The sequence below is a fragment of the Zea mays genome, chromosome 7, assembly GCF_902167145.1.
Source record: "Zea mays cultivar B73 chromosome 7, Zm-B73-REFERENCE-NAM-5.0, whole genome shotgun sequence".
NCBI lineage: Eukaryota > Viridiplantae > Streptophyta > Magnoliopsida > Poales > Poaceae > Zea > Zea mays.
This window is the reverse complement of record NC_050102.1, coordinates 33,997,836-34,021,725: the sequence shown is the minus strand read 5'-3', so window position 1 is coordinate 34,021,725 and position 23,890 is coordinate 33,997,836. Positions and strand designations below refer to the sequence as shown.

Sequence of the window (23,890 nt, the reverse complement as noted above, 5' to 3'; positions counted from 1 at the left end):
TCGAATATTTTGTATACCGTTGCAAAACATGGTCACTGTACTAGTTATAATTGAATCCATATAGGCCTCTCCTAGGAAGCAACCTAGTCCGAACACACCTGGACGGCTGGACCCACGTAGGTAAGCGAAACTGGATCTCGACTCACCCGGGCACTGGACAACAGAAAAAAAACACGAACGAATAATAATCGCATCTGAATTCAACTGTCCGCACTAGTTAGTTAGTCGGAGTTGGAAAAAATAGGATGAAATTTGCCATTTTACAATTAGATGCGATTTACTGTTGTATACGTTGGTGTTAATATAAAGTTGCTATACAATTACGTATAATTAGCCGTCCTAGCTCAGCGGTAGAGCGCGTGGCTTTTAACCACGTGGTCGTGGGTTCGACCCCCACGGACGGCGCTTTTTTTGCCATTCCTGGTTTATTATAATATAATCTTTCCTTCTACCCTTTGGCAGCATTCGATAATATAATCTTTCCTTCTACCCTTTGGCAGCATTCGATGAGATACATACACATCAGATCAATTATTCATCAATATAATCTTTCCTTCTACCCTTTGGCAGCATTCGATGAGATACATACACATCAGATCAATTATTCATCCGTCTCACAGTTTCCATGTTCTCGAATTATATGATGGTGCTATGCCATTCTTCCTATTTAACTTTAACGTGATTAAATTTTCCTCTTACTATGTATTTGAATGGTGGTAAGAATGACGTATGTTGTTGTTGGGGCTTCTGTAGTTGATATGTACAACAAGTGTGGAAAAGTTGAAATGGCACGGAAAGCCTTTCAGAAAAATCAAGGGAAAGAATTCATGGTATGGCGTGATTGCTGGCTATGGCATCCATCATCCATGGACATGGCCAAGAAGCCCTTCGTGTTTTCGCTGACATGAGGAAGTCAGGGCTAAAGCCAAACTGCATGACCTTTATCACAGTTTTAGCTGCTTGCAATCATGCTGGTCTTTTGATTTTGAATGAGGGCTGTTATTGGTATAACACCATGAAAACTGAGTTTGGAATTGAAAATGGTGTCGAGCACTATGGATGCATGGTGGATCTTTTTGGCCTGCTGGTCGTCTTGAACTCTTGATGAAGATTATGGCCTTATTAAATAAACGAAAGTCAAACCTGATGATGCTTTGTGGGGAGCTCCCGTTGGTGCAACTATGTTTGGGTATTATATTTTCTTGTCAAATATATACGCAGAAGCTGGGATGTGGAAAGGATGAGAGTTCTGGTTAAAACGAGAAGAACAGAAATGCCTCCAAGGTAAAGCTCGGTTGAGTTGAAAGGTAAAACCCATTTGTAGGATTAACTGTATAATGCCACTCAACTTTTATAAAATTAGATAGCTAGTTTATTTAGATGCCACCCTGCAATATACATTATTAGAAAACATACTGAACAAGAGATTATTGTTACAGACATAAAGCACTTTCATCATTTCAAGAATGGATTATGCTCATGTGGGGAGTATTGATGACATTATGCAAAAAAGTTTACGATGCGTTTGGTTGGATAGTCGATTAGAATGGAGCAGTTTCATTCTAGTTTTTTTTTTTAAAAATAAAGCCGTTCTATTCTCCGTTTGACAAGCAGAACAAACCAACCTTATTTTTTGTTTTGTTGAAGAGTAGAATAGAGCGGAGCTGCTCTGTTCTTTGTTTGGTTAGAGAGCCATATAAGTGTAGAGGGGAGAAGAGGGAGGAGAGCGCTCACATTCGAGAGAGCGCCCCATCCGACCATTTTGGTGGAGCGGGAGCACTCCAACTATTTATAGTAAATTCTTATGGAGACTACAAGAGCCACTCTACTCCCCTTTTATTGGGAACCAAACATCCAAAAAACTAGAATGAAGCTGCTTCATTTTTCTTCACTCCCCAACCAAACACACCATTAGTTTCTGATACCATATTAGTAGGCTTCAGAATATCACATAATAACTGTTTGTGATACTCTCAGTGCATCTGTCCAGAACACAAAAGGCCAATACTCAGTGGTATAAATTATAACATCTCATCCTGATTAGGATAAAATGGTCTGAACTACATAGCTGGCTGACACAGATAGTCAATGTATCTGTGGTGAAGACGGTGGACATTGGGACTTGTCAATATTCATGTGTAATACAAGAGCAACAAAGTATTTTAGTCCCAAATAAGTTGGGGCGAGTTAAAGTTGAAATCCAAACTGAAGTCATGGTTCAGACACATGTATAGATGCACTCCTATTCGAATCTAAAATATTTAGATATATTTCATTCTTTCAAGTCTCCTTTTACCGTCTCTCTATATCAACTTTGTCCTTCTCCTGCCACTCTTTTCGTTGATATTGCCCTTTCGGACCCTACTACTACGTTGCTGGTGCTTCTAGAGGTCTCAACTGAGTAGTATGCGCTATCCAAGCTATCAACTGAGTAGTGGTTTTATGGAAAGTGAATGAGTGCTTATACATCCTGTTAAAGTGGATTGCATTGTTGTTGCAATATGAACAGCACAATGTAGCTAATCGCATTGTATGCAGTCTGACAAAGAAAAAACAGCTGTGTTCGATGGCCTTACATGACTGCAAGTAGTATCCCTAATCTTGTTTTCCTGTAGCCACAATCCTATTGCTTAGCCGATGCCATGTTTGTCAAACATGGCATGCGTGGAGGCGACAGGGATGATGTGCACATGAGGTGAACAGATCTGCTGGATGGCGAAGCACATGGAGGGCACGAATTCAACGTGGTCTCTCTCTCTCCCATTAACCTAATCAGCTGTCGACAGCACTGTTCCTCCCCTTCCTCAAATTATCTGAGGAAGTAATCCAGCAAAGAAGACAAGGGGTGTAGCACAAACGGAGAGAGCAAGAGTGAGAACCAGCTAACGGCAATGCGGCGCTTTTAACTCGTGTAGACCTGAAAAGTTGTACAATTTTACACGATTCTAGTGCGGCGCTTTTAGCAAGCAAACACCTGACAATGCAAACGTAAGAGAAAAGAGTTGAAACAATGAGACATTCGTATGCACTGAACCTGAACGACCAAAAGGTTACCCATCGGCAGCTAAAGAACATATGCTTTCCATCCGGAAGGCTTTTCCAACATTTCAATCGACCTTCAAAGAATCAAAAGCCATCATGACTTCTCACAATCAGGTTTATGAGGGTTAATAAAGAATAAATGAAAGGAACGATAGTCTGACACGACCATATATATTGCACAAAGACCATAAATCCTAATGTCCACTGATAAACGGCATCCATGTCGTATATGTAAGGGTTACATTGCATGCAAATCCCTTGGGCACACTTCTCCAAACAAAAGTATTGGTGATTTCTCTGGCAATGGAGTTCTTGTTTCAGTTTCCCTGGTGCTCATGCTTCTGCTACACCAAGTAAAAAAAAAAGAGCAAGCCCAAGGAAGAGGGAAAGCAGGCTTGATGTGCTCTGCTTGCAGCTACATCCCTTTTCACTACAGATTTCGACCTGGGTTTCCATTTGGAAGTACGTACAAAGATGTATGGTCATCTGTGCAAAATTGTGGTGTCTGAACTTCATGTCTCTGAAGTGAGTGCTGATTCTATCATGAGAGATAATGTCACTCTGTCCATTGAATGTTAAACTGCTTTCCATATCAAAAAAAAAAGGTGTCACTGATTAATTTCTCTTGTCTTCATCTGTGGCTTCTGTTTTGTGGATGCCCATCTCCTTCATCTGCTGTTCAACAGGCACGAGCCCAACTTCAGCCAGAAACCTACAGTACAGAAATGGCACCTTTAATTGATCATTCGTCAAACAAGAGTGAAGGCATTCACTGGGCGGATCCAAACGGGTAGATAGATAGATAGACAGACACAGACTGACCTGTTAAGCAGCACAAATAGCACGGTTCCAATAGTCACCAGCAGAAGAACATGTGCAACGATTACAAAGTTCTTCGACGAAAATGCTAGAGCAAGCATAGCCGTAAAACACAATGCAAGGAGCAAAAACGTAATCTTGAGCACAAACCACGTGGGAGCCTACACAATAAAGTAGCATGAATTAAACTTTCCTTTCTCATCAACGCGTGTAGTGCCAAAATCATGCAGAGGCAAGACTAAGGTTGAAAATGAGGCTCAGGGCATGTTTGGTTCCAAGAGACTAAACTTTAGTCCCTCTTTTTTAGTCCCTAAATTACTAAAAAAAATAGGACTAAAGAGGGGAGGAAATATGATTTATTCCATTTTAGTCCCCATATTTTAAGTAATTTAGGGACTAAAACAGACTAAAAGGGAGGGATTAAAGTTTAGTCCCATGGAACCAAACAGACGGTCAGTATAATGACATGATGTACAACAAAACACACTACATTGCACTCAAAACAAACATGACTAAAGCTGAATTGACATCAATAAGGAATATGCTGCAGGAATTATGCCATCAAAATGAACGTCCTTACATTGACACCAGACGACAATGCTCCCACCAAGACAGCTTCGGCAGATGATACTTCATTTGAGCGGCGCCCTTCCATTCTGTGTCCAAAATAACTATTACTAGCAGAAATTGGTAACAAAATCAGGTAAATGCTCCATGCTCAACCCAGGGTTCCAAAAAAGTGGCACTAAGCGCACGCATCAGCGCTAAGCAGACGGGTAAAGCTTCGCTTTGGAGCACAGGCGCTCCCAAAGCGGCGCGACCGCCTTGTGGAGCAGCAGCTGCTCGCTCCCGCTGCCAGCAGCCCGCGCGCGGCGCGCAGCGCAGCCGCTGGGGCCGGTACCGGAGGCGGAAGGAGAGAGGGAGGCACGCACGCAGGGTCACCGGACGGTGTGCCGTGTGCGGAGGACCGGAGGAGAGGGCGCGAGGGGATTGACGAGACGAGGGAGGGGAAGACGCTGATGCCGTTGCTGAGGGCGGCGGCCTTCGCTGGAGCAGTGAAAAGGTTAGGGCGAAGAAACGGAATTCTTTACTATACTTACCAGTTTCAACCGTGGCACCGCGTCATTATTTTACAAATAAATCGTCACCGCTATTTCAATTAACCCGATGCACGCGGCCAAACGGCGGCCCGGCACGGATCAGACGCCCCACGGGCCATAACTCTGGCCTAGGCACGTCATGTCAACACCTTTGATGAAAGAAGGGCAGGAGACACTAGGTAAAGTTGTCTAACCAGTAGAATGTCATGCTTATATATTTTTAATATTGAATATAAATTATATATATGTATATACGTTTTTTGTAAAATAAAAAAATATATAATCGTGTCGGGCCGGACCAGCACTACGGGCCGAGGCTACAACCTAAGCACGGCACAGCGTTCTTGGCTCTTGCAAGCATTAGGTCGTTTCTGAGATCACATTGGTGCAATGAACTCCATGGTGTTTCAGGTTGCTAAATTGTATGGAGCAACAATGATTTGTCACACTAATAGTAAAATGAAAGGTTATTTGTTGGTTTTAAACGTTAGTAATTGCTACGAAGTAGCATATTTTATATGGAGCACAACCAGTTTTTATTGATGCCTGACTTTAGCAATCACTCCATATTTTGATCTATCTTTTTTATAAGTTTGAGTTCATGTGACTTATTTTAGAAACTTGAGCTCACAAACTTTCTCTTATTTGGTCTTTGTATGGTGGAATTATGTCATTTTATAATCTCTATTCGTTCAGTCAGTCGTTGTGAACTCTATTTTAATCGCTCACTTCATTGGTCGTGTTGTACCAAGACATATTGAATGGAGTAAATAATAACATCAGCTAGCCAAATCAAAAAATATTATACTGAGAGTGGAGATAATAAATAAAAAATCTTTAAATCTTTTTGGTGAATAATTTACATGGGTATTATTGTAAGCCGTCGCAACGCACAGGCAACCGACTAGTAATGACTAAATGGACACCAAATAAAAATCTATACTCATACTATCTTTTAGTTTTATTTCTTTTTTATTTCTAACATCCTTTTACCAGTATAATAGATAATTTACATATTTAATATACGCTGGATGCTTTGAGTTCTGTGTAATAGTGTATTTCATGTTAGGCTATTCTTAATCTATGGTAAGTGGTAACATAATCATTTAATACATGTCAAGTTAGTATTTTTGAAGAGAGTTAAGAGGGAAGAGAAGAAATCTATATCTTGAGAGAGTGTTGGGACTAGACAAGTGGGCCCAAACACTTGGAAGAAATGGAAGAAAGTGAGACAAATGGCGCACGACGAAACTGGGAGCTAGATAGCTGAGATGCCTTGTCAAGCGTGTCCTATCTAGGGTCTGGACGGGGGTATTTATAGCGTAACCAAGGAATCTGAGCCCAAAGTACGCGCATAGCTTCGGTTACCTACCACATTCTCGGAATCTATTGTACAATAGGATAATTACGGAACAGTAACCCTCTAGACCTACATACACCGAATGTTGTACCACGTAGGGGGGTAGCAGGTGGGACCACGTGGCCAGTTCATAGTAGAGGACAACTCTTCGTATCTCCAAGTCTTGTACGCCTTCGTCCTGATAGTCTTCGACCGGTGGTATTCTCTTCGACCCCTATGAAGGCCTCTATGCATAGGCCTGGGCAACGCTTAGACCTCACCACGAGGGGGGTCGTTATCCTTCGTGCTTCCTGGATCAAGCCTCGGTGGTCAAGCCTTTGTGCCAATGCAGCCTCGCTTACTTGCGTTTGCCTTTGGTGATCACGTCGTCCTAGAGGCGAGGGCTCCTTCGACTCCTGCATCTATGATTAAGTTGGGTTTGTAGCTAGTTGTCAGTCGTTAAGAGTGATCGAGGTCTAGTTCGACCCTCATCCCAATAGAGATCGTGGACATTAAAACTTGAACTATCCAAGTGGACCACATGTTGTGGGGGATCCGATCCCCGGTCCCTAGAGCCCAACGATCAACTAGCACACTAGGGAAGGGACCCTGATATTTGGGACCACTGGTCAGCTGGAGGAGTTAGGTAACGTCCACAATCCTGACTATAAAGGGTCTAAGTTTACACATGTCCCTGTGTGTTTGTGCGGACCGTTCGACCATGTACGGTGGATCGTCTATAGGTACCAAAATGGGTTTGGGCAGGGACTGTGTGTTTTCAGGCGTTTGTATTGCAGACTGTCGGGTGTTTGAGCCTTGACAGTACTAACTACAAGTGGCGGACCGTCCGGCTTTGGAGGGTGGACAGTCCACCCATTTTAATATAACTTGGTCAGAGCTCAGGCAGCTCATGTCGCCAGGTCTCGAACCATCTGAGCCAACCTTTTTCTGACAACTCTGACAGGTTTCAAACGGATAATATAACCGTTACTTGTGCTATGGACCGTCCGGCCATATGGCGCGGACCGTTCGCATGTGCGTAGAAGATGTGCTACTTGCACATAACGACTAGTAAAGGTTGGGGAACTATAAATAGAGGTGGAGCTCGTGTGTGAGCTCTCTTAGCCATTCCTAGCACACATTGAGCACATTTGTGATCCTCCAACTAACTCCATCACACGCTTTGCTTGAGATTGCATTTTAGTGAGAGATTGAGAGCTTCTAGTGCATTTGCATCAATTGGTGATTCTTGAGGCACTAAGTGATACACCGACAAGCATCATCGACTTGTTACTCTTGGAGGTTGCCGCCTCCTAGACGGCTTTGTAGTGCTTCTGTCGAGCTCTCCGTGAAGGTTGTGGCAAAGTTGCGGTTGTGATTGTGAGGCGTTCACGCCTATCTCGTCGGAGCGACAAAGGCGACACTAGTGGAACCGAGGTAACGAGTGATTCCTTCTCCACTTGGCTCAAAGATCAAGTCGTGTCTTGATACAGGAGCAAGTGAGAGCTTGGAGTCCACCTCAACGTGGATTAGGGGTGATCGGTAAATCGTCGATACCACGGGGGAAAATCTGGTGTCTCTTTTCCCCTCTTGTTAATTTCATTGCTGGTAGATAGTGATTATTGAATTGTCATTCATTTCTAGCTTTGTTATTGTTGTTTCCCTTTAGTTGCTTACTTGTATTAGCTAGAGAATTTATATCTCTTATCGTATTCGATTAAATTTCTCTAGTGTTGTCGATTTTAGTCAAAACTGTCTAATCACCCCCTCTAGCCGGTGTCCTTGATCCAACAGAGACCGACCAATCATAAATAACCGGCCGCATTAACTGTGCATGGCGCTGAGCCAAAGCGAAGGCACCGGTCCGCCTTCCACTCATGACCTACGAACCTCTTGGGACGCAAAGCACTAATGACCTACCAGCCCCTCCAATTGTGGCACATTTATAGCCCACACATCCCCCGCCAGGCGGTGCACTCATGACCTATCATGACTAGGCCTGAGTGCGCAGACCACTGGCCGTCCCCTCCTTGGTCTATAAAAGGAGGAGGTCGGCCCCCGGACATAAGAGCCCCCTTTCTCTCGGATACACGACAGACCCCAGACGAGGAGATGCCCAGAAGGACCGACGAACATGAGGAGGACCCAAAGACCGGATGCTTGGTGTAGTGCTCCATGCGCCTAGGGGTCCCTTTTATAGCCCCAAGGGACATAGGAGTCGTTGGAGCTCTATTTGGTAGGCTTTGGTTGCCTTCTGTTCGTGCACACCGGACAGTGAAGACTGTACCGACAGAGAATCGCGTGATTGACTGGTTTCTAGTTCTAGGGGGCACCAGACCGTCTGGTGGGTAGGGATGTAATATGGTTCGGAAAATATCCGTCCGGATCCGGATTCGAAGATGGTGAACACTGGTTCGGATGGAATTTTCGGATATTCGGACTTTTTTTCGGATAACGGATACGGATACGGATATTTTGTTCGGATATCGAATTCGAATACAATATGTCTGATATCCGTCGGATATCGAATATCCGGATACTTTCTCGGATAAATCTTCTCGGATATCCGGATATCTTATCCGGATAGCTGTGTGCATTTTGTTGATTTTTTGTAGAAAGAAATTAATAATACACAAATAGCCTCAAAAATTCATGAAAATTTATGGAGGCATATCATATATCCACATATAATCCTCCAAAATATTTGGACCATAAAATCCATAATATGATAGTGTTTATTTCATTTCACTTTCACTTGTTGTGTGAATTACACGTGAAATCACTCTAATTATCCAAGTTCACTTTATCATTTTCATGTGGAGACTTGAGGTTATATTCTTATAGAATGTTTATTAGTTTTGGTAACTTATTTGCATTTGATGATTTTATACAAAATAAATTAATAACACGCACATAGGCTAAAAATTCATGATTTTTACAAAAAAACGTGACATATGTACACATATAATACTAAAAAATGTTTGGACTCAAGGAGTGGATACATGATTACAACCATGATATGTGTGGAATGATGTCTTACACGACATCCGACAAAAAATTCGTTACCGACAATATCCGTGTCCGACTAGTTCCGTATTTGATACACACCTATCCGTATTTGTATTCGAGAACATCCGTATTCGTATTCGTATCCGAAGTTATCCGTATTCGAATTCGAATCCGAATAAAAATATGAAAACAAATATAATTTCAGTGATATCCGTCCGTATTCGATCCGATTACATCCCTACTGGTGGGTGGCACCGGACTGTTCGGTGCTCTAGGTGACCGTCGGCCTTTGGCCGACGTGGCTAGCTTGCACACCGGACTGTCCGGCGCTCCGCGCGGACGCTCCAATGAATTATAGTCGACGTAGGCTGAAATTCCCGAGAGCAGCCATTTTGGCGAACCGTGCACCAAACCATCTTCTTTCTTGTTTTTGTCCTGTACTAATTCTTTGACAGAGGGAGATCCCTGACATTGTGTTCAACACTAGTAGAAAAGAGCTCTAAGGTGGCGGCACACAGAAATTTATACTGGTGGTTTCAGTTACAGGACGCCAGTGAAAAAACAGGTGGGCCCGCCTTAACGAACCGGCAGTGTAAATATATATACATTGGCGGTTCACTTAACATAACCGTCAGTGTAAAGGATGTATTTACACTGGTGGCTTTATTAAGTAAACCGCCAGTGGAAATATAATATACACTGGCGGTTCACTTAACTGAATCGTCAGTGTAAAGGATGTATATACACTGAAGGCTGTATAAAGTACACCGCTAGTGGAAATATCATATACACTGGTGGCTGTATAAAGTACACCGTCAGTGTAAAGGATGTATACACACTGACGGCTATATAAAGTACACCACCAGTGGAAATATCTTATACACTGGCGGCTGTATAAAGTACACCGTCAGTGTAAAGGATGTATATACACTGGCGACTGTATAAAGTACACCGTCAGTGTAAAAGATGTATATACACTGGCGGCTGTATAAAGTACACCGCCAGTGGAAATATCATATACACTGATGTCTCAAATACTATCAAATCCTCCACCAGAATTGATGCAGCAGTTGGTAAGTGCGATGTCTGTTCAATAGATGACCACTCCACAGCTGCAAATAATTCCAGCAGCTCAACCGCCGGCTTGAACCGATTGTACAACCGTCCCAAGCTCTGTCGCGTCAACGGGAAATAAGGTCCGTTATCCAGTTGATGACATAACAAGGCCAGTGACGTACACACTGGTTATAAGATATGGTATTAACAATAATCACACGAAGAAAATAGGAACAGGCATTGCGATCCCAGGACGTAAGTTTCATGTAAGCGACATACCAGATGATTATTGCAGGGTAGAAGTGACGATGGTCGTCCAAGGATCTGAGGACGACATGCTAGACATCCCTGGGCCCGAAGGAATCGAGACACTTGGACAAGCCATCAAAAATTTCATCCTTTGGCCTCGAAGGGATGTCAAATTGGTTGATCCACCAACGCCGTCGTCATCTCATCCCCAACCATCTCTGCCTCCTCAAACTTTAGTACCTTTACATCCATCATCACCTCCACAATGTTCCCATGTTGCTCCTCATCCTCTTTCTAATCCACCGTCTCCGCCACAGTCATCAAGGGATTCACGACAATCAAAGAAATCTAAATTTCCTCTACCAAAATTGGTGTCCACATTCGAGAAAAAGAAGAGTAAAGCTACTACTGCTGGCACAACTCGATTTTTGAAAGGGATTGGATAGGACCTCACGTCAAGTACTGTTGATTTGGCCGAGCACAAGGAGTCTGCAGAAAAGGCTAAGACAATGACCGCAAAGATAAAGATCCCAACTAAGGCAGATTATAAAAATGTGCCTAAACATTATGTGTCGGCCAGACCTCTACTAACTCTTGAGAAACTGAGGAAGGTCCCTGCTGGTATTAAAAGGTTGCATGACTGGTACATGCGTGCATGATCAGTTGGCATTGACGCCTTTAGTGTGCATATACCAGACCATGCTTTTATTGGTTCGGACCAAAAGGCCTTTCTTGCATTCGAGGATATGTGGTTAATGATGAACCTTCAGAAACTCGACGTGCAACTTGTGACTCTGTTTGCACTATAAGTGTCGCTCATATTTCCACATCTATGTGTTATTAATTTTCAATATCTGACACACGCACGTGTGACTTGTAGAATGCAACATGACCAATAAGAGATCCTGTACGGTACCAAGCCCGATGCTAATGCCGGTAAAAGGATTGGGTATCTGAATCCAATACTGATATGTGAGGAAAGCCACACTTTCAGAATCGACAAAGACAATGAAGAGTTAAAGGGAAAGACAGACAAAGAAGTTGAGCATTGCACAAATACTATGAAGAATGATTTTGAAGCAAGATACGTCACCTACATAGCAAATGCAATGCTTAAATTTTAAGACAGGGAAGCTATAATGGCCCTGTACAACTTTAAGTAAGTGTGATTTTGCATAAAAAAAATAATAATTCCAATACACATGCATCACAAATTAATTTGATTCGTACAGGGACCACTGGATATGCTTCCTCATTTATTCTAAGGCTGGAAAGGTGATGGTGCTCGACTCCTTGAACTATGACCCTTCAACCTATGCAAAATTCCTTAGTATCTTAGAGCAGTAAGTCTTTTCTATGCATGCATGCATGCATGCATACTTATATCGTTGAGAATTTTGAAATAACATGGAGATTCTACTTGAGATCACAGAGCATTTAGGTTCTATAAGATTAAAGGTGGAAAGTACGACAAGACCAAAAAATCTGTTCCACTAGACATCCATCATCACTGGCCGATAAGCATGTGAATTTATGAATACATACACAATGCTTGTCGGCGTTTCGAGACCGGGGGGTCCCTGGGCCGACGAGTGAAATGTCGCCGCGTGCCCCAGCCCAGATGGGTCGGCGCGAGGCTGAGCGCGAAGGGGGGAAAAGGCGGTCGGAGACGGGCGTGAGAGAGGTGGAAATCCCGCGGCCTTCGTGTTCGTCCCGTGCCCAGGTCGGGTGCGCTTGCAGTAGGGGGATACAAGCGTCCATGCGAGAGAGGGAGCGAGCGGCCTCACGCGAGCGCCTGTCCCGTCCTCGTCCCCGCGCGGCCAACCCTCTGTAAGAGGGCCCTGGTCCTTCCTTTTATAGGCGTAAGGAGAGGATCCAGGTGTACAATGGGGATGTAGCAGAGTGCTAACGTGTCTAGCGGAGGAGAGCTAGCGCCCTAAGTACATGCCATCGTGGCAGCCAGAGAGGTTTTGGCACCCGGTTCGTGTGGTGTCGTGGCCGTCGGAGGAGCGCTGGAGCCTGGCGGAAGGACAACTGTTGGAGCTGTCGAGTCCTTGCTGACGTCCTCTTGCTTCTGTAAGGGGGCTGAGAGACACCGTCGTCACAGAGCGTGCGGGGCGCCATCATTGCCTATCTAGCGGAGCGAGCCAGATGGGATGCCGGTCTTGTTCCCCGTAGCCTAAGTCAGCTTGGGGTAGGGTAATGATGGCGCCTCCTGTTGACGTGGTCGGTCCGCGCCCTAGGTTGGGCGATGTGGAGGCTCCTCCGAGGTCGAGGTCGAGTCTGTCTTCCGTGGCCGAGGTCGAGTCCGAGCCCCTGGGTCGGGCGAGGCGGAGACCGTCGGCTGAGGCCAGGGCTGAGTCCGAGCCCTGGGGTCGGGCGAAGCGGAGTTCGTCGTCTTCCGGGGCTGAGCCCGAGTCCGAGCCCTGGGTCGGGCGGAGCAGAGTTCGCCGTCTTCCAGGGCTTAGCCTGAGTCCGAGCCCTGGGTCGGGCGGAGCGGAGTTTGCCGTCTTCCGGGCTTAGCCCGAGTCCGAGCCCTGGGTTGGGCGGAGCGGAGTTCGCCGTCTTCTGAGGCTGAGCCCGAGTCCGAGCCCTGGGTCGGGCGGAGCGGAGTTTCCTATGGTGCCTGAGGCCGGGCCTGACTGCCTGTCAGCCTCACTCTGTCGAGTGGCGCAGCAGTCGGAGCGGCGCAGGCGGCACTGTCCTTCTGTCAGGCCGGTCAGTGGAGCGGCGAAGTGACTGCGGTCACCTCGGCTCTGTCGACTGGAGGACGTGCGTCAGGATAAAGGTGTCAGGCCACCTTTGCATTAAATGCCCCTGCGATTTGGTCGGTTGGCATGGCGACTTGGCCAGGGTTGCTTCTTGGCGAAGACTGGGCCTCGGGCGAGCCGGAAGTATGCTCGTCGCTGGAGGGAGGCCTCGGGCGAGACGGAGATCCTCCGGGGTCGGCTACCCTTGCCCGAGGCTGGGCTCGGGCGAGGCGTGATCGGGTCCCTCGAATGGACCGATCCCTGACTTAGTCGCACCCATCAGGCCTTTGCAGCTTTGTGCTGATGGGGGTTACCAGCTGAGAATTAGGAGCCTTGAGGGTACCCCTAATTATGGTCCCCGACAGTAGCCCCCGAGCCTCGAAGGGAGTGTTAACACTCGCTTGGAGGCTTTTGTCGCACTTGTTTTTGCAAGGGGACCAACCTTTCTCGGTTGCATTACGTTCCGGTGGGTGCGCGCGAGCGTACCCGCCGGGTGTAGCCCCCGAGGCCTCGGAGGAGTGGTTTGACTCCTCCGAGGTCTTAATGCCTTGCGCAATGCTTTGGCTGGTCTGGTCGTTCCCTCATGCGAGTTGGCCGTAGCCCGGGTGCACGGTCGGGTCCCAAGTTCTCGGGCTGGTATGTTGACGCTGTCAACGGTTTGGCCGGAGCCGGGTTTGCGAGAGCAGCCCCCGAGCCTCTGCACAGGGCGAGAGGACGGTCAGGGACATACTCGACTTTTTTACATACGCCCCTGCGTCGCCTTTCCGCAAGGAGGAGGGGGGGAAAGCGCCATGTTGCCCTCGGAGGGCGCCGAACATGGTGTCTCCGGTGAGCTGCTGGCGGGTAATCCGAGCGGACGTCCGTGCCCCATTCGCTAGGGGTCGGCTAGAGGCCCAGAGGCGCGCCCAAAAGTACCTGCGGGTGATCTGCCGGACCCGGTCCCCTGTCGACGGGGTCCGAGGGCTCGATGCCTCCCTCTGATGGGATTCCGTTACAAGATCGTTCCCGCTGGTCTCGGAAATGTCCTAGGGTACCTCGGAAGCGCAGCCCGAGCCTTGGTTATGTATCGAACGTACCCATGGTCATCCCTCGCTCTGTGTCTGAGGCGGCTGTGAACCCTTCGAGGGCCAGCCTACGAACCCCTGATCAGTAGTGGGCGTGGAGCCCGAGTAGCTTGAGGCGGTCGTTGAACCCTTCCGAGGGGCCGGCCTTCGAACCTCTGACCAGTAGTGGGTGTGGAGCCCACGCGCTCTGAGGCAGCTGTTGAACCCCTCCGAGGGGCCAGCCTTCGAACCTCTGATCAGTAGGGAGGCTCGGAGCCTGGTTCCTTCACGGAGAAGGATCCTTTTTGGGGTATCCCCCTTTCCCGGTCCCTGTTGTAAGAGAGAGAAAGAGGAAAAGGAAAAGGATACGAAAATCGAACGACGCGGCGTACCTTTTTTGACGCGGTCATTATGGCGAAGGTGAAGCGTCGCTTGCTTCTCCTGCCAGGGGCGCCGCCTGTCGCGCCGCGGAGTTAATGCGACGAAGCGGGCGGTTCGCGGGGCAGCCGTTGCGGTGCGTGAGCCGTTCGAGGAATGGAACACGGGCGCGTCGTCTTCACGCCGTGAGAGAGGGTTCTCTCGCTGCCCCCGGATGGGACGTAAGCTTGGCTGACGACGTGACCGCTGCTCCTGCCCGCCTGCCACCGCCATTACTGCCGGCCCATTTTTGGCCGTATTGACCATCGCGCCAGGCTGGCGCTGCTGGGTCGTGCGTAGGGTTGCCTCGAGTCGCGGTACTGGTTCCGCAGTCGAGGAGGCGTGGCAGTGGCGCGAGTGGCGGTGCGGTTGCTCGCACGTAGCATCCGGCGCGCCGGTTGCATGACGCGTGGGCCTGGGCCTCCATGCTGGGCGTGTTGGAAGTCGGAGAAGTGCGCCCACTTGGTGCGGTTGCATGCCGCCTGCATGGCTGCCTGCCCTTTCACCCGCTGGTCTGGGCGAAAGTGGAGGGATGCTTGTAACCGTTGGACGGTTGCATGCACCGCGCGCGGCGGTTTGGCTTCTTCTGCCCTGGGCCAGCTTGCATGACGCATGGGACCCAGCCCCCGCGCCGTAGGGGGAGGACCTTGGAGCGTGTTGGAGAAGACTCAGCCCACGACGGCTGGGGACGCAAGTAGGGTGAGTCGCCTTTAAAAGGAGGGTGACCCCCTTGAAAGGCGACCATGTCTTCGCACTCCCTTATGCATCGTGTCTTTCCACCTTCCGAGCCCCCGGATGGGGGATGCCCGCAGTCCTTTCGCCTTGTCGTTGGAGGAACGCAACTCCGCGAGAGTTGGTACCTTTCAGCCATCGTTTGGCTTCAAGGATTTTCATCATGCAGCCCGGCTGCACCCCTCCGCCGGCGGTCACCCAAGACGGTGACCACCAGCCCCTAGATGGGGAGAGGCAAGCCGGGCTGTGATCTTGGTCCCGCCCTCAGCTTCAAGGATGTTCATCATCCTTGCTGGGGCGGAGAGCGAGGCGAGCCGGGGCTCTACCTCCCGCGCGGGCCGGCTGGCCACCTCCTCTTCCAGCTTCTGGTGGTGGAAACCATCCTCCAGCTCTGCGGAGGAGGCGTCCTCCAGCCATGCCGGGGAAGGTGAACTGTTGCTGCCCAGCTAGGATGCAACATTCCGCCCTCTTCCTCGCTTTCGTGGCGAGGACGGGAGCGAGGACCTGCCGGTGCGCTTTGGAGCGGCCCGCTCTTTGGCTTTGATGGCTGGTTCGCGTCCCTTGAGCGGGAACGTGAACGAGAGCCTTCCGGTGGCCGCGTCCGTCCTGGGACCATGGCTGCTGCTACAGAGGTCGCTGGCGAGTCGCCTGGAACTCGTCGCCCCGCAGGCTCCCCGGTGTGGAGGTTGTTCATACCCGCGGGGACGGAACCGGAGTTCCGTTTGTAATGGCACCTTGAATGCCGGTCTTTTGTTCATTGTGGCTGTCGGGGCCTGAACATGTATGTATTTTTGGCGCGGAGCCATGTTTTTTTCTCGTTTTCGAGCACTAAGACTCGCCTGTTGGTTCTCTGAACCGCTTCACCAAGCGTGAGTCGCCCCGTGCAAAGGTGACGAGTGAGGTATCCGTATCCCGGAGGCATAGGAGTCCCTCGGCTCGGTCAGCCTTGTTGTCCGAGGCTTCTCTTGCTTAGTTAAAGGAACCCCTCGGCCGCTCTTCGATGAGCCGAGGCCAGGGGTAGCGGTGTCAGCACAGATAGAGGCAGAGTTGGCTCGAAAAGAAGACTTGGTCGGCCGGAGCCTGGCCGGGTCGTCCGTTAGCGGGACCGACACCGGAGTTGATCTGCTGAGGCCTCGGGCCGGGCTGATGCCTTCGGGGGACAGCTGGCCGAGGCCTCGGGGTGACCAGCTGAGCCGCCTGCCCGAGCCGGATTCTTGGAGGAGACCCAGGCGGCGATGGCCCGGGCGTGATGTTGAAGTCATCCTTCAGAGTGGAGATCCTCGGACCACATCGCCGTCGGAGGCTAGGTCGGACCTCGCCGAAGGTGTAGTCGACGCCGAGGGTGCTGCTGCTCCTTTCAACCGTCAAGATCCGAGCCTGCAGGATCGGATTATCTTGTAGCGTGTGTTTTCTGCGGCCGCTGAGGCCCAAGCACACCCTCGCCGTGTTGTAAAGCTGCGCTTCTTTTCCTCTTGTTTCGAGTATCTGGACTCTTTTGTCGGTAACAGAATTGTCTGTGCGAGGGAGAGTTGCTTTTCACGGAAGGTGATGAGTGAGGTATCCGTATCCCAGAGGCGTAGGAATCCCTCGGCTCAGTCGGCCTTGCCGCTTACGCGCGCTCTTGCCCGTCCATGGGGTTCTGTCACCGACGCAGTCGAGAAGGCCCAAAGAATCGCTTCGGCAGAGGAGCTTTCGAACGTGAAGACTTGTTCGGTCCGCGGAATCACTTATCCGAACGTGAGTTACTTATCGCAGAAGGTGATGAGTGAGGTATCCGTATCCCGGAGGCGTAGGAGTCCCTCGGCTCGGTCAGCCTTGGCTGCTTACGTGTACTCCGTCGTTTTCAGGATCCACTTTCGAAGTAGTCGAAAAGCACGAAAGACATTCTGGCAGAAAGGATCTTTTTTCGAGGAAAAGATTCAACGCAGAGGGGGTTCCTCCCCTTTTAGCCCCCGAGGGAGGGTCGGGCTTTGCCGAGGCAAGGCTGACCCTTCCTTGATGACTAAACTTTGCGTGGGAATGAGGTATATGAACAACTTGAAAACATCTTAAGGGTAGAAGCGACATAGCTATTGGATGTTCCAAGCGTTGCTGTAGACCTCGCCTTGGCTGTTGGCCAGCTTGTATGTTCCGGACTTCAGAACTTTGGCGATGATGAACGACCCTTCCCAGGGAGGCGTGAGCTTGTGCCGCCCTCGGGCGTCTTGTCGCAGCCGAAGCACCAGGTCGCCCACCTGGAGGTCTCGGGACCGGACCCCTCTGGCGTGGTAGCGTCGCAGGGACTGCTGGTACCACGCCGAGTGTAGTAAGGCCTTGTCCCGAGCCTCTTCCAGCTGGTCCAGCGAGTCTTCTCGACTAGCTTGGTTGCTTTGGTCAGCATAGGCCCTCGTCCTCGGGGAACCGTATTCTAAGTCTGTGGGCAAGATGGCCTCGGCCCCATAGACTAGAAAGAACGGTGTGAAGCCCGTGGCTCGGCTCGGTGTTGTCCTCAGACTCCAGACCACCAAGGGGAGTTCCTTCATCCATCGCTTGCCGAACTTGTTGAGGTCGTTGTAGATCCGAGGCTTGAGTCCTTGTAGAATCATGCCGTTGGCACGCTCTACTTGCCCATTCGTCATGGGGTGAGCCACGGCGGCCCAGTCCACCCGGATGTGGTGATCCTCGCAGAAGTCCAGGAACTTTCTGCCGGTGAACTGGGTGCCATTGTCGGTGATGATGGAGTTCGGGACCCCGAAACGATGAATGATGTTGGTGAAGAACGCCACCGCCTGCTCGGACCTGATGCTGTTTATGGGTCGGACCTCGATCCACTTGGAGAATTTGTCGATGGCGACCAACAGGTGCGTGTAGCCCCCGGGTGCCTTCCGCAAGGGGCCGACGAGGTCCAGACCCCACACAACAAAAGGCCAGGTGATTGGTATCGTCTGCAGAGCCTGAGCAGGCAGGTGGGTCTGCCTTGCGTAGAATTGACACCCTTCGCAGGTGCGGACAATTCTAGTGGCGTCGGCCACCACCGTCGGCCAGTAGAAACCTTGTCGGAAGGCGTTTCCAACAAGGGCTCAAGGTGCTGCGTGATGGCCGCAAGCCCCCGAGTGTATCTCTTGCAGGAGCTTCTGACCTTCGGCGATGGGGATGCATCGCTGGAGGATGCCTGAGGGGCTGCGGTGGTAGAGCTCCTTCCCGTCTCCCAGCAAGACGAACGACTTGGCGCGCCGCGCCAACCGCCGAGCTTCGGCTCGGTCGAGGGGTAGCTCTCCTCGGTGGAGATATTGCAGGTACGGGGTCTGCCAGTTTCGATTTAACGTGGCCCCGCTCCGCTCCTCCTCGACGCGCAGAGCCTGACCCTCGGGGGCCGAGGGTACCTCGGGCTGAACCGAGGGTGTCTCGGGCCGAGCCGAGGGTGCCTCGGACTGAGCCGAGGGTACCTCGGGCTGGGCCGAGGGTGCCTCGGGCTGGGCCGAGGGTGCCTCGGGCTCGGGCATGTCGTCGATCTTGACGGAGGGTTGATGCAGGTCTCAGGAGAAGACGTCCGAGGGAACCGTTGTTCGCCCCGAGGCTATTTTAGCCAGCTCGTCCGCAGTCTCGTTATAGCGCCGGGCGATGTGGTTGAGCTCGAGCCCGTAGAACTTGCCTTCCAGGCGCCGAACCTCATCGCAGTAGGCCTCCATCTTCGGGTCGTGGCAGTGGGAGTTCTTCATGACTTGGTCGATGACGAGCTGCGAGTCACCGCGAGCATCGAGGCGTCGGACCCCTAGCTCAATGGCGATCCGCAACCCGTTGACCAGGGCCTCATACTCAGCCACATTGTTGGACACCGGGAAATGGAGGCGCAACACGTAGCGTAGGTGCTTCCCGAGGGGCGAGATGAAGAGTAGGCCTGCGCCGGCTCCTGTCTTCATCAACGACCCGTCGAAGAACATGGTCCAGAGTTCCGGCTGGATCAGAACTGTTGGGAGCTGGGTGTCGACCCATTCAGCCACGAAGTCCGCCAGGACTTGGGACTTGATGGCCTTCCAAGGGGCGAACGAGATTGTTTCGCCCATGATTTCCACAGCCCACTTTGTGATTCTACCCGAGGCCTCTCGGCACTGGATGATCTCCCCCAGGGGTAAGAATGACACCATAGTTACCGGATGAGACTCGAAGTAGTGTCGCAACTTCCGCCGCGTCAGGATCACCGCGTACAACAGCTTCTGAACTTGTGGGTAGCGGATCTTGGTCTCAGACAGTACCTCGCTGACGAAGTAGACTGGCCTCTGGACGGGCAATGCATGCCCCTCTTCTCGTCTCTCAACCACAATCGTGGCGCTAACCACCTGGGTGGTCGCGGCGACGTAGATCAAGAGGGCTTCTCCAGCAGCAGGGGGCACCAAGATGGGCGCATTCGTGAGGAGCGCCTTCAGGTTCCCGAGGGCTTCCTCGGCCTCAGGGGTCCAAGTGAAGCACTCGGCCTTCCTTAAGAGGCGGTACAGAGGCAGGCCTCTTTCGCCGAGGCGTGAGATGAAGCGGCTCAGAGCCGCAAGACATCCCATGACTCTCTGTACGCCTTTCAAGTCCTTGATTGGCCCCATGCTGGTGATGGCTGCGATCTTCTCCGGGTTGGCTTCGATGCCCCGCTCGGAGACAATGAACCCCAAGAGCATGCCTCGGGGCACCCCGAAGACACACTTTTCGGGATTGAGCTTCACGCCTTTCGCCTTGAGACATCGGAATGTCACTTCAAGGTCGGAAAGGAGGTCGGAGGCTTTCCTCGTCTTGACTACGATGTCGTCGACGTAGGCCTCGACCGTCCGGCCAATGTGTTGGCCGAACACATGGTTCATGCACCGCTGGTACGTCGCGCCTGCATTCCTCAAGTCGAACGGCATGGTGACATAGCAGTACATGCCGAAGGGCGTGATGAAAGAAGTCGCGAGCTGGTCGGACTCCTTCATCCTGATTTGGTGATACCCTGAGTAGGCATCGAGGAAAGACAGGGTTTCGCACCCAGCAGTGGAATCCACGATTTGATCGATGCGAGGCAGAGGGTAGGGAACCTTCGGACATGCTTTGTTTAGACCAGTGTAGTCTACACACATCCGCCATTTCCCTCCTTTCTTTCTCACAAGCACAGGGTTGGCAAGCCATTCGGGATGGAATACCTCTTTGATGAACCCTGCCGCCATTAGCTTGTGGATCTCCTCGCCTATGGCTCTACGCTTTTCTTCGTCGAATCGGCGCAGAGGCTGCTTGACGGGTCGGGCTCCGGCTCGGATGTCCAGCGAGTGCTCGGCGACATCCCTCGGTATGCTGGGCATGTCCGAGGGACTCCACGCGAAGACGTCGGCATTCGCGCGGAGAAAGTCGACGAGCACTGCTTCCTATTTGGGATCGAGCTCGGAGCCGATCCGGATCTGCTTGGAGGCGTCGCTGCTGGGGTCGAGGGGGACGGACTTAACCGTCTCCGCTGGCTCGAAGTTGCCGGCGTGACGCTTCACGTCTGGTACCTCCTTAGAGAGGCTCTCCAGGTCGGCGATGAGGGCCTCGGACTCGGCGAGGGCGTCGGCGTACTCCACGCACTCCACGTCGCATTCGAACGCGTGTTTGTACGTGGGGCCGATGGTGATGACCCCGTTGGGGCCCGACATCTTGAGCTTGAGGTAGGTGTAGTTGGGGACGGCCATGAACTTCGCGTAGCATGGCCTCCCCAGTACCGCGTGGTAGGTTCCTCGGAACCCGACCACCTCGAACGTGAGGGTCTCCCTTCGGAAGTTGGAGGGCGTTCTGAAGCAGACAGGAAGGTTGAGTTGTCCGAGGGGCTGGACGCGCTTCCCGGGGATGATCCCGTGGAAAGGCGCAGCGCCTGCCCGGACCGAGGACAGATCAACACGCAGGAGCTCGAGGGTCTCGGCGTAGATGATGTTGAGGCTGCTGCCTCCGTCCATGAGGACCTTGGTGAGCCTGACGTCGCCGATGACGGGGTCGACGACGAGCGGGTATTTCCCTGGGCTCGGCACGTGGTCGGGGTGGTCGGCTTGGTCGAAGGTGATGATCTAGGTAGACTGGCGCCGCCACCTTCACCGAACAGACCTCCCGACGCTCTTGCTTGCGGTGCCGAGCCGAGGCGTTCGCCGCTTGCCCACCGTAGATCATGAAGCAGTCGCGGACCTCGGGGAACTCTCCTGCCTGGTGATCTTACTTCTTGTCGTCGTCGCGAGCCCTGCCACCCTCCGCGGGTGGCCCGGCCCTGTGGAAGTGGCGCCGAAGCATGGCGCACTCCTCAAGGGTGTGCTTGACGGGCCCCTGATGATAGGGGCACGACTCCTTGAGCATCTTGTCAAAGAGGTTGGCACCTCCGGGGGGTTTCCGAGGGTTCTTGTACTCAGCGGCAGCGACAAGGTCCGCGTCGGCGGCGTCGCGTTTCGCTTGCGACTTCTTCTTGCCCTTCTTCTTGGCGCCGCGCTGAGTTGATGCCTCGGGGGCATCTTCCGGTGGGCGGCCCTGGGGCTGCTTGTCCTTCCGGAAGATAGCCTCAACCGCCTCCTGGCCATAGGCGAACTTGGTGGCGATGTCCATCAGCTCGCTCGCCCTGGTGGGGGTCTTGCGACCCAGCTTGCTCACCAGGTCGCGGCAGGTGGTGCCGGCGAGGAACGCGCCGATGACATCCGAATCGGTGATGTTGGGCAGCTCGGTGCGCTGCTTCGAGAATCGCCGGATGTAGTCCCGGAGAGACTCTCCCGGCTGCTGCCGGCAGCTTCGGAGGTCCCAGGAGTTTCCAGGGCGCACATACGTGCCCTGGAAATTGCCGGCGAAGGCCTGGACCAGGTCGTCCCAGTTGGAGATCTGCCCGGAGGCAGGTGCTCCAACCAGGCGCGAGTGGTGTCGGAGAGGAACAGGGGGAGGTTGCGGATGATGAGGTTGTCATCGTCCGTTCCACCCAGTTGGCAGGCCAGCCGGTAGTCCGCGAGCCACAGTTCCGGTCTCGTCTCCCCCGAGTACTTTGTGATAGTAGTCGGGGGTCGGAACCGGGTCGGGAACGGCGCCCGGCGTATGGCGCGGCTGAAAGCCTGCGGACCGGGTGGTTCGGGCGAGGGACTCCGATCCTCCCCGCTGTCGTAGCGCCCCCACGCCTAGGGTGGTAGCCTCGGCACACCCACTCATCGAGGTGGGCCCGACGGTCGCGGTGATGGTGCTCGTTGCCGAGGCGTCCCGGGGTCGCAGGCGCCGTGTTGCGCGTGCGCCCGGTGTGGACCGAGGCTTCCCGCATGAATCGGGAAGTCGCGACGCGATGTTCCGAGGGGTACCCCTGCCTTCGGGAGGCGGAGCTTTTGGCCCGTCGGGCCGCGGCGTCCTCCAGGAGATTCTTGAGCTCTCCCTGGATTCGCCGTCCCTCGGTGGTTGATGGCTCCGGCATCGCGCAGAGGAGCATTGCCGCTGCAGCCAGGTTCTGGCTGACTCCACTAGAAGCGGGTGGCGGCCTTACCCTGACATCGTCGGCGATGCGGTGCTGGAAGCCCTGGGGTAGATGACGCATTTCTCCGGCCGGAGGTTGGCCCGCCCATTCCTGCTTGACGTCCGGGCGGATCGGCTCAAGTGCTCCTGCTCCCTCGTCGAGCCTGGCCGGCACCCCGCGGATTTGCTCGAGCTGTGGGTCATGACCCCCCGCCTGAACGGGGACCACTGCTAGCTCCCGTAGGATGTCAACGCGAGGCACAGGCCTAGGGAGATCACCGTTCTCCGGCATACCAAGATGGTTGCCTTCGGAGGGACCCCCTAGATCGATGTGGAAACATTCACGACTTGGGCCGCAGTCCTCGTCGCCGAGGCTGCGGCTACCGTCGGAACAGTCGGAAAGGCAGTAGTCGCATGCGGTCATGAAGTCCCGCATGGCACTGGGGTTACCAAGTCCGGAGAAATCCCAACAGAAGTCGGGCTCGTCATCTTCCTCGGACCCCGAGGGCCCGTAGGTCGAGACGTCCGTCAGCCGGTCCCAGGGTGACCGCATACGATACCCCAGAGGGTTTGGACTCGCCTCTACGAGAGCGTCCGCCAAAGCGAAGCCGCTTGGCGGGTCGAGGCTGAATCCAAGGGGCGTGAGATGAGAATCGATCGGTACCTCTTGGTCGACGGGCGGTGATGAAGTCACGTCAGGGACTGACTGCACCGTCGTCTCAGGTACGAGGGTGACGCCCAGCAAGCCTTTCGCGAGCGTGCTGGCGTCGTCCGTTTGCTTGGGATTGGCGCGTTGCAGGGAGGCGGCGCTCGTCTTCGTCTCAAACGCGAGGTCGATGCCCGGCGCACCCCCCGTTGGGGCGTCGGCGCCGTCGACTTGCTCGACAGCCGACGAGGTGTCGC

General features: G+C 52.3%; 1 protein-coding gene and 1 non-coding gene across 3 annotated transcripts; one reads left to right on the top strand and one right to left on the bottom strand.

Moving 5' to 3' along the window:
• Positions 1–333: 333 nt before the first annotated feature.
• On the top strand, positions 334–405 carry TRNAK-UUU (transfer RNA lysine (anticodon UUU)). The gene has a single exon. It is a non-coding gene; the product is annotated as a tRNA-Lys (tRNA).
• A 2,578-nt stretch (positions 406–2,983) lies between these two features.
• On the bottom strand, positions 2,984–5,022 carry LOC100278270 (uncharacterized). Of its 2 annotated transcripts, XM_008653048.4 has the most exons (4): positions 4,794–5,022; positions 4,442–4,517; positions 3,865–4,022; positions 3,124–3,754 (listed from the first exon to the last, which is right to left on the bottom strand). In XM_008653048.4, exons 2-4 carry the CDS (start codon positions 4,514–4,516, stop codon positions 3,658–3,660), a joined length of 330 nt encoding a protein of 109 aa, XP_008651270.1. In that variant the 5' UTR covers position 4,517; positions 4,794–5,022; the 3' UTR covers positions 3,124–3,657. The 2 variants fall into 2 exon arrangements, with proteins under 2 accessions (NP_001145072.1, XP_008651270.1); NM_001151600.2 differs by having other exon boundaries at positions 2,984–3,754; positions 4,442–4,886.
• Between the last annotated feature and the right edge of the window lie 18,868 nt (positions 5,023–23,890).

What these genes read in the sequence shown, in the direction of transcription:
- LOC100278270 (XM_008653048.4), bottom strand. Translation starts at nt 4,516, where the DNA reads ATGGAAGGGCGCCGCTCAAATGAAGTATCATCTGCCGAAGCTGTCTTG. An exon ending in CATTGTCGTCTGGTGTCAAT is followed by an intron (nt 4,023 to 4,441) that starts GTAAGGACGTTC and finishes TTTATTGTGTAG; the next exon opens with GCTCCCACGTGGTTTGTGCT. An exon ending in CTATTTGTGCTGCTTAACAG is followed by an intron (nt 3,755 to 3,864) that starts GTCAGTCTGTGT and finishes TCTGTACTGTAG; the next exon opens with GTTTCTGGCTGAAGTTGGGC.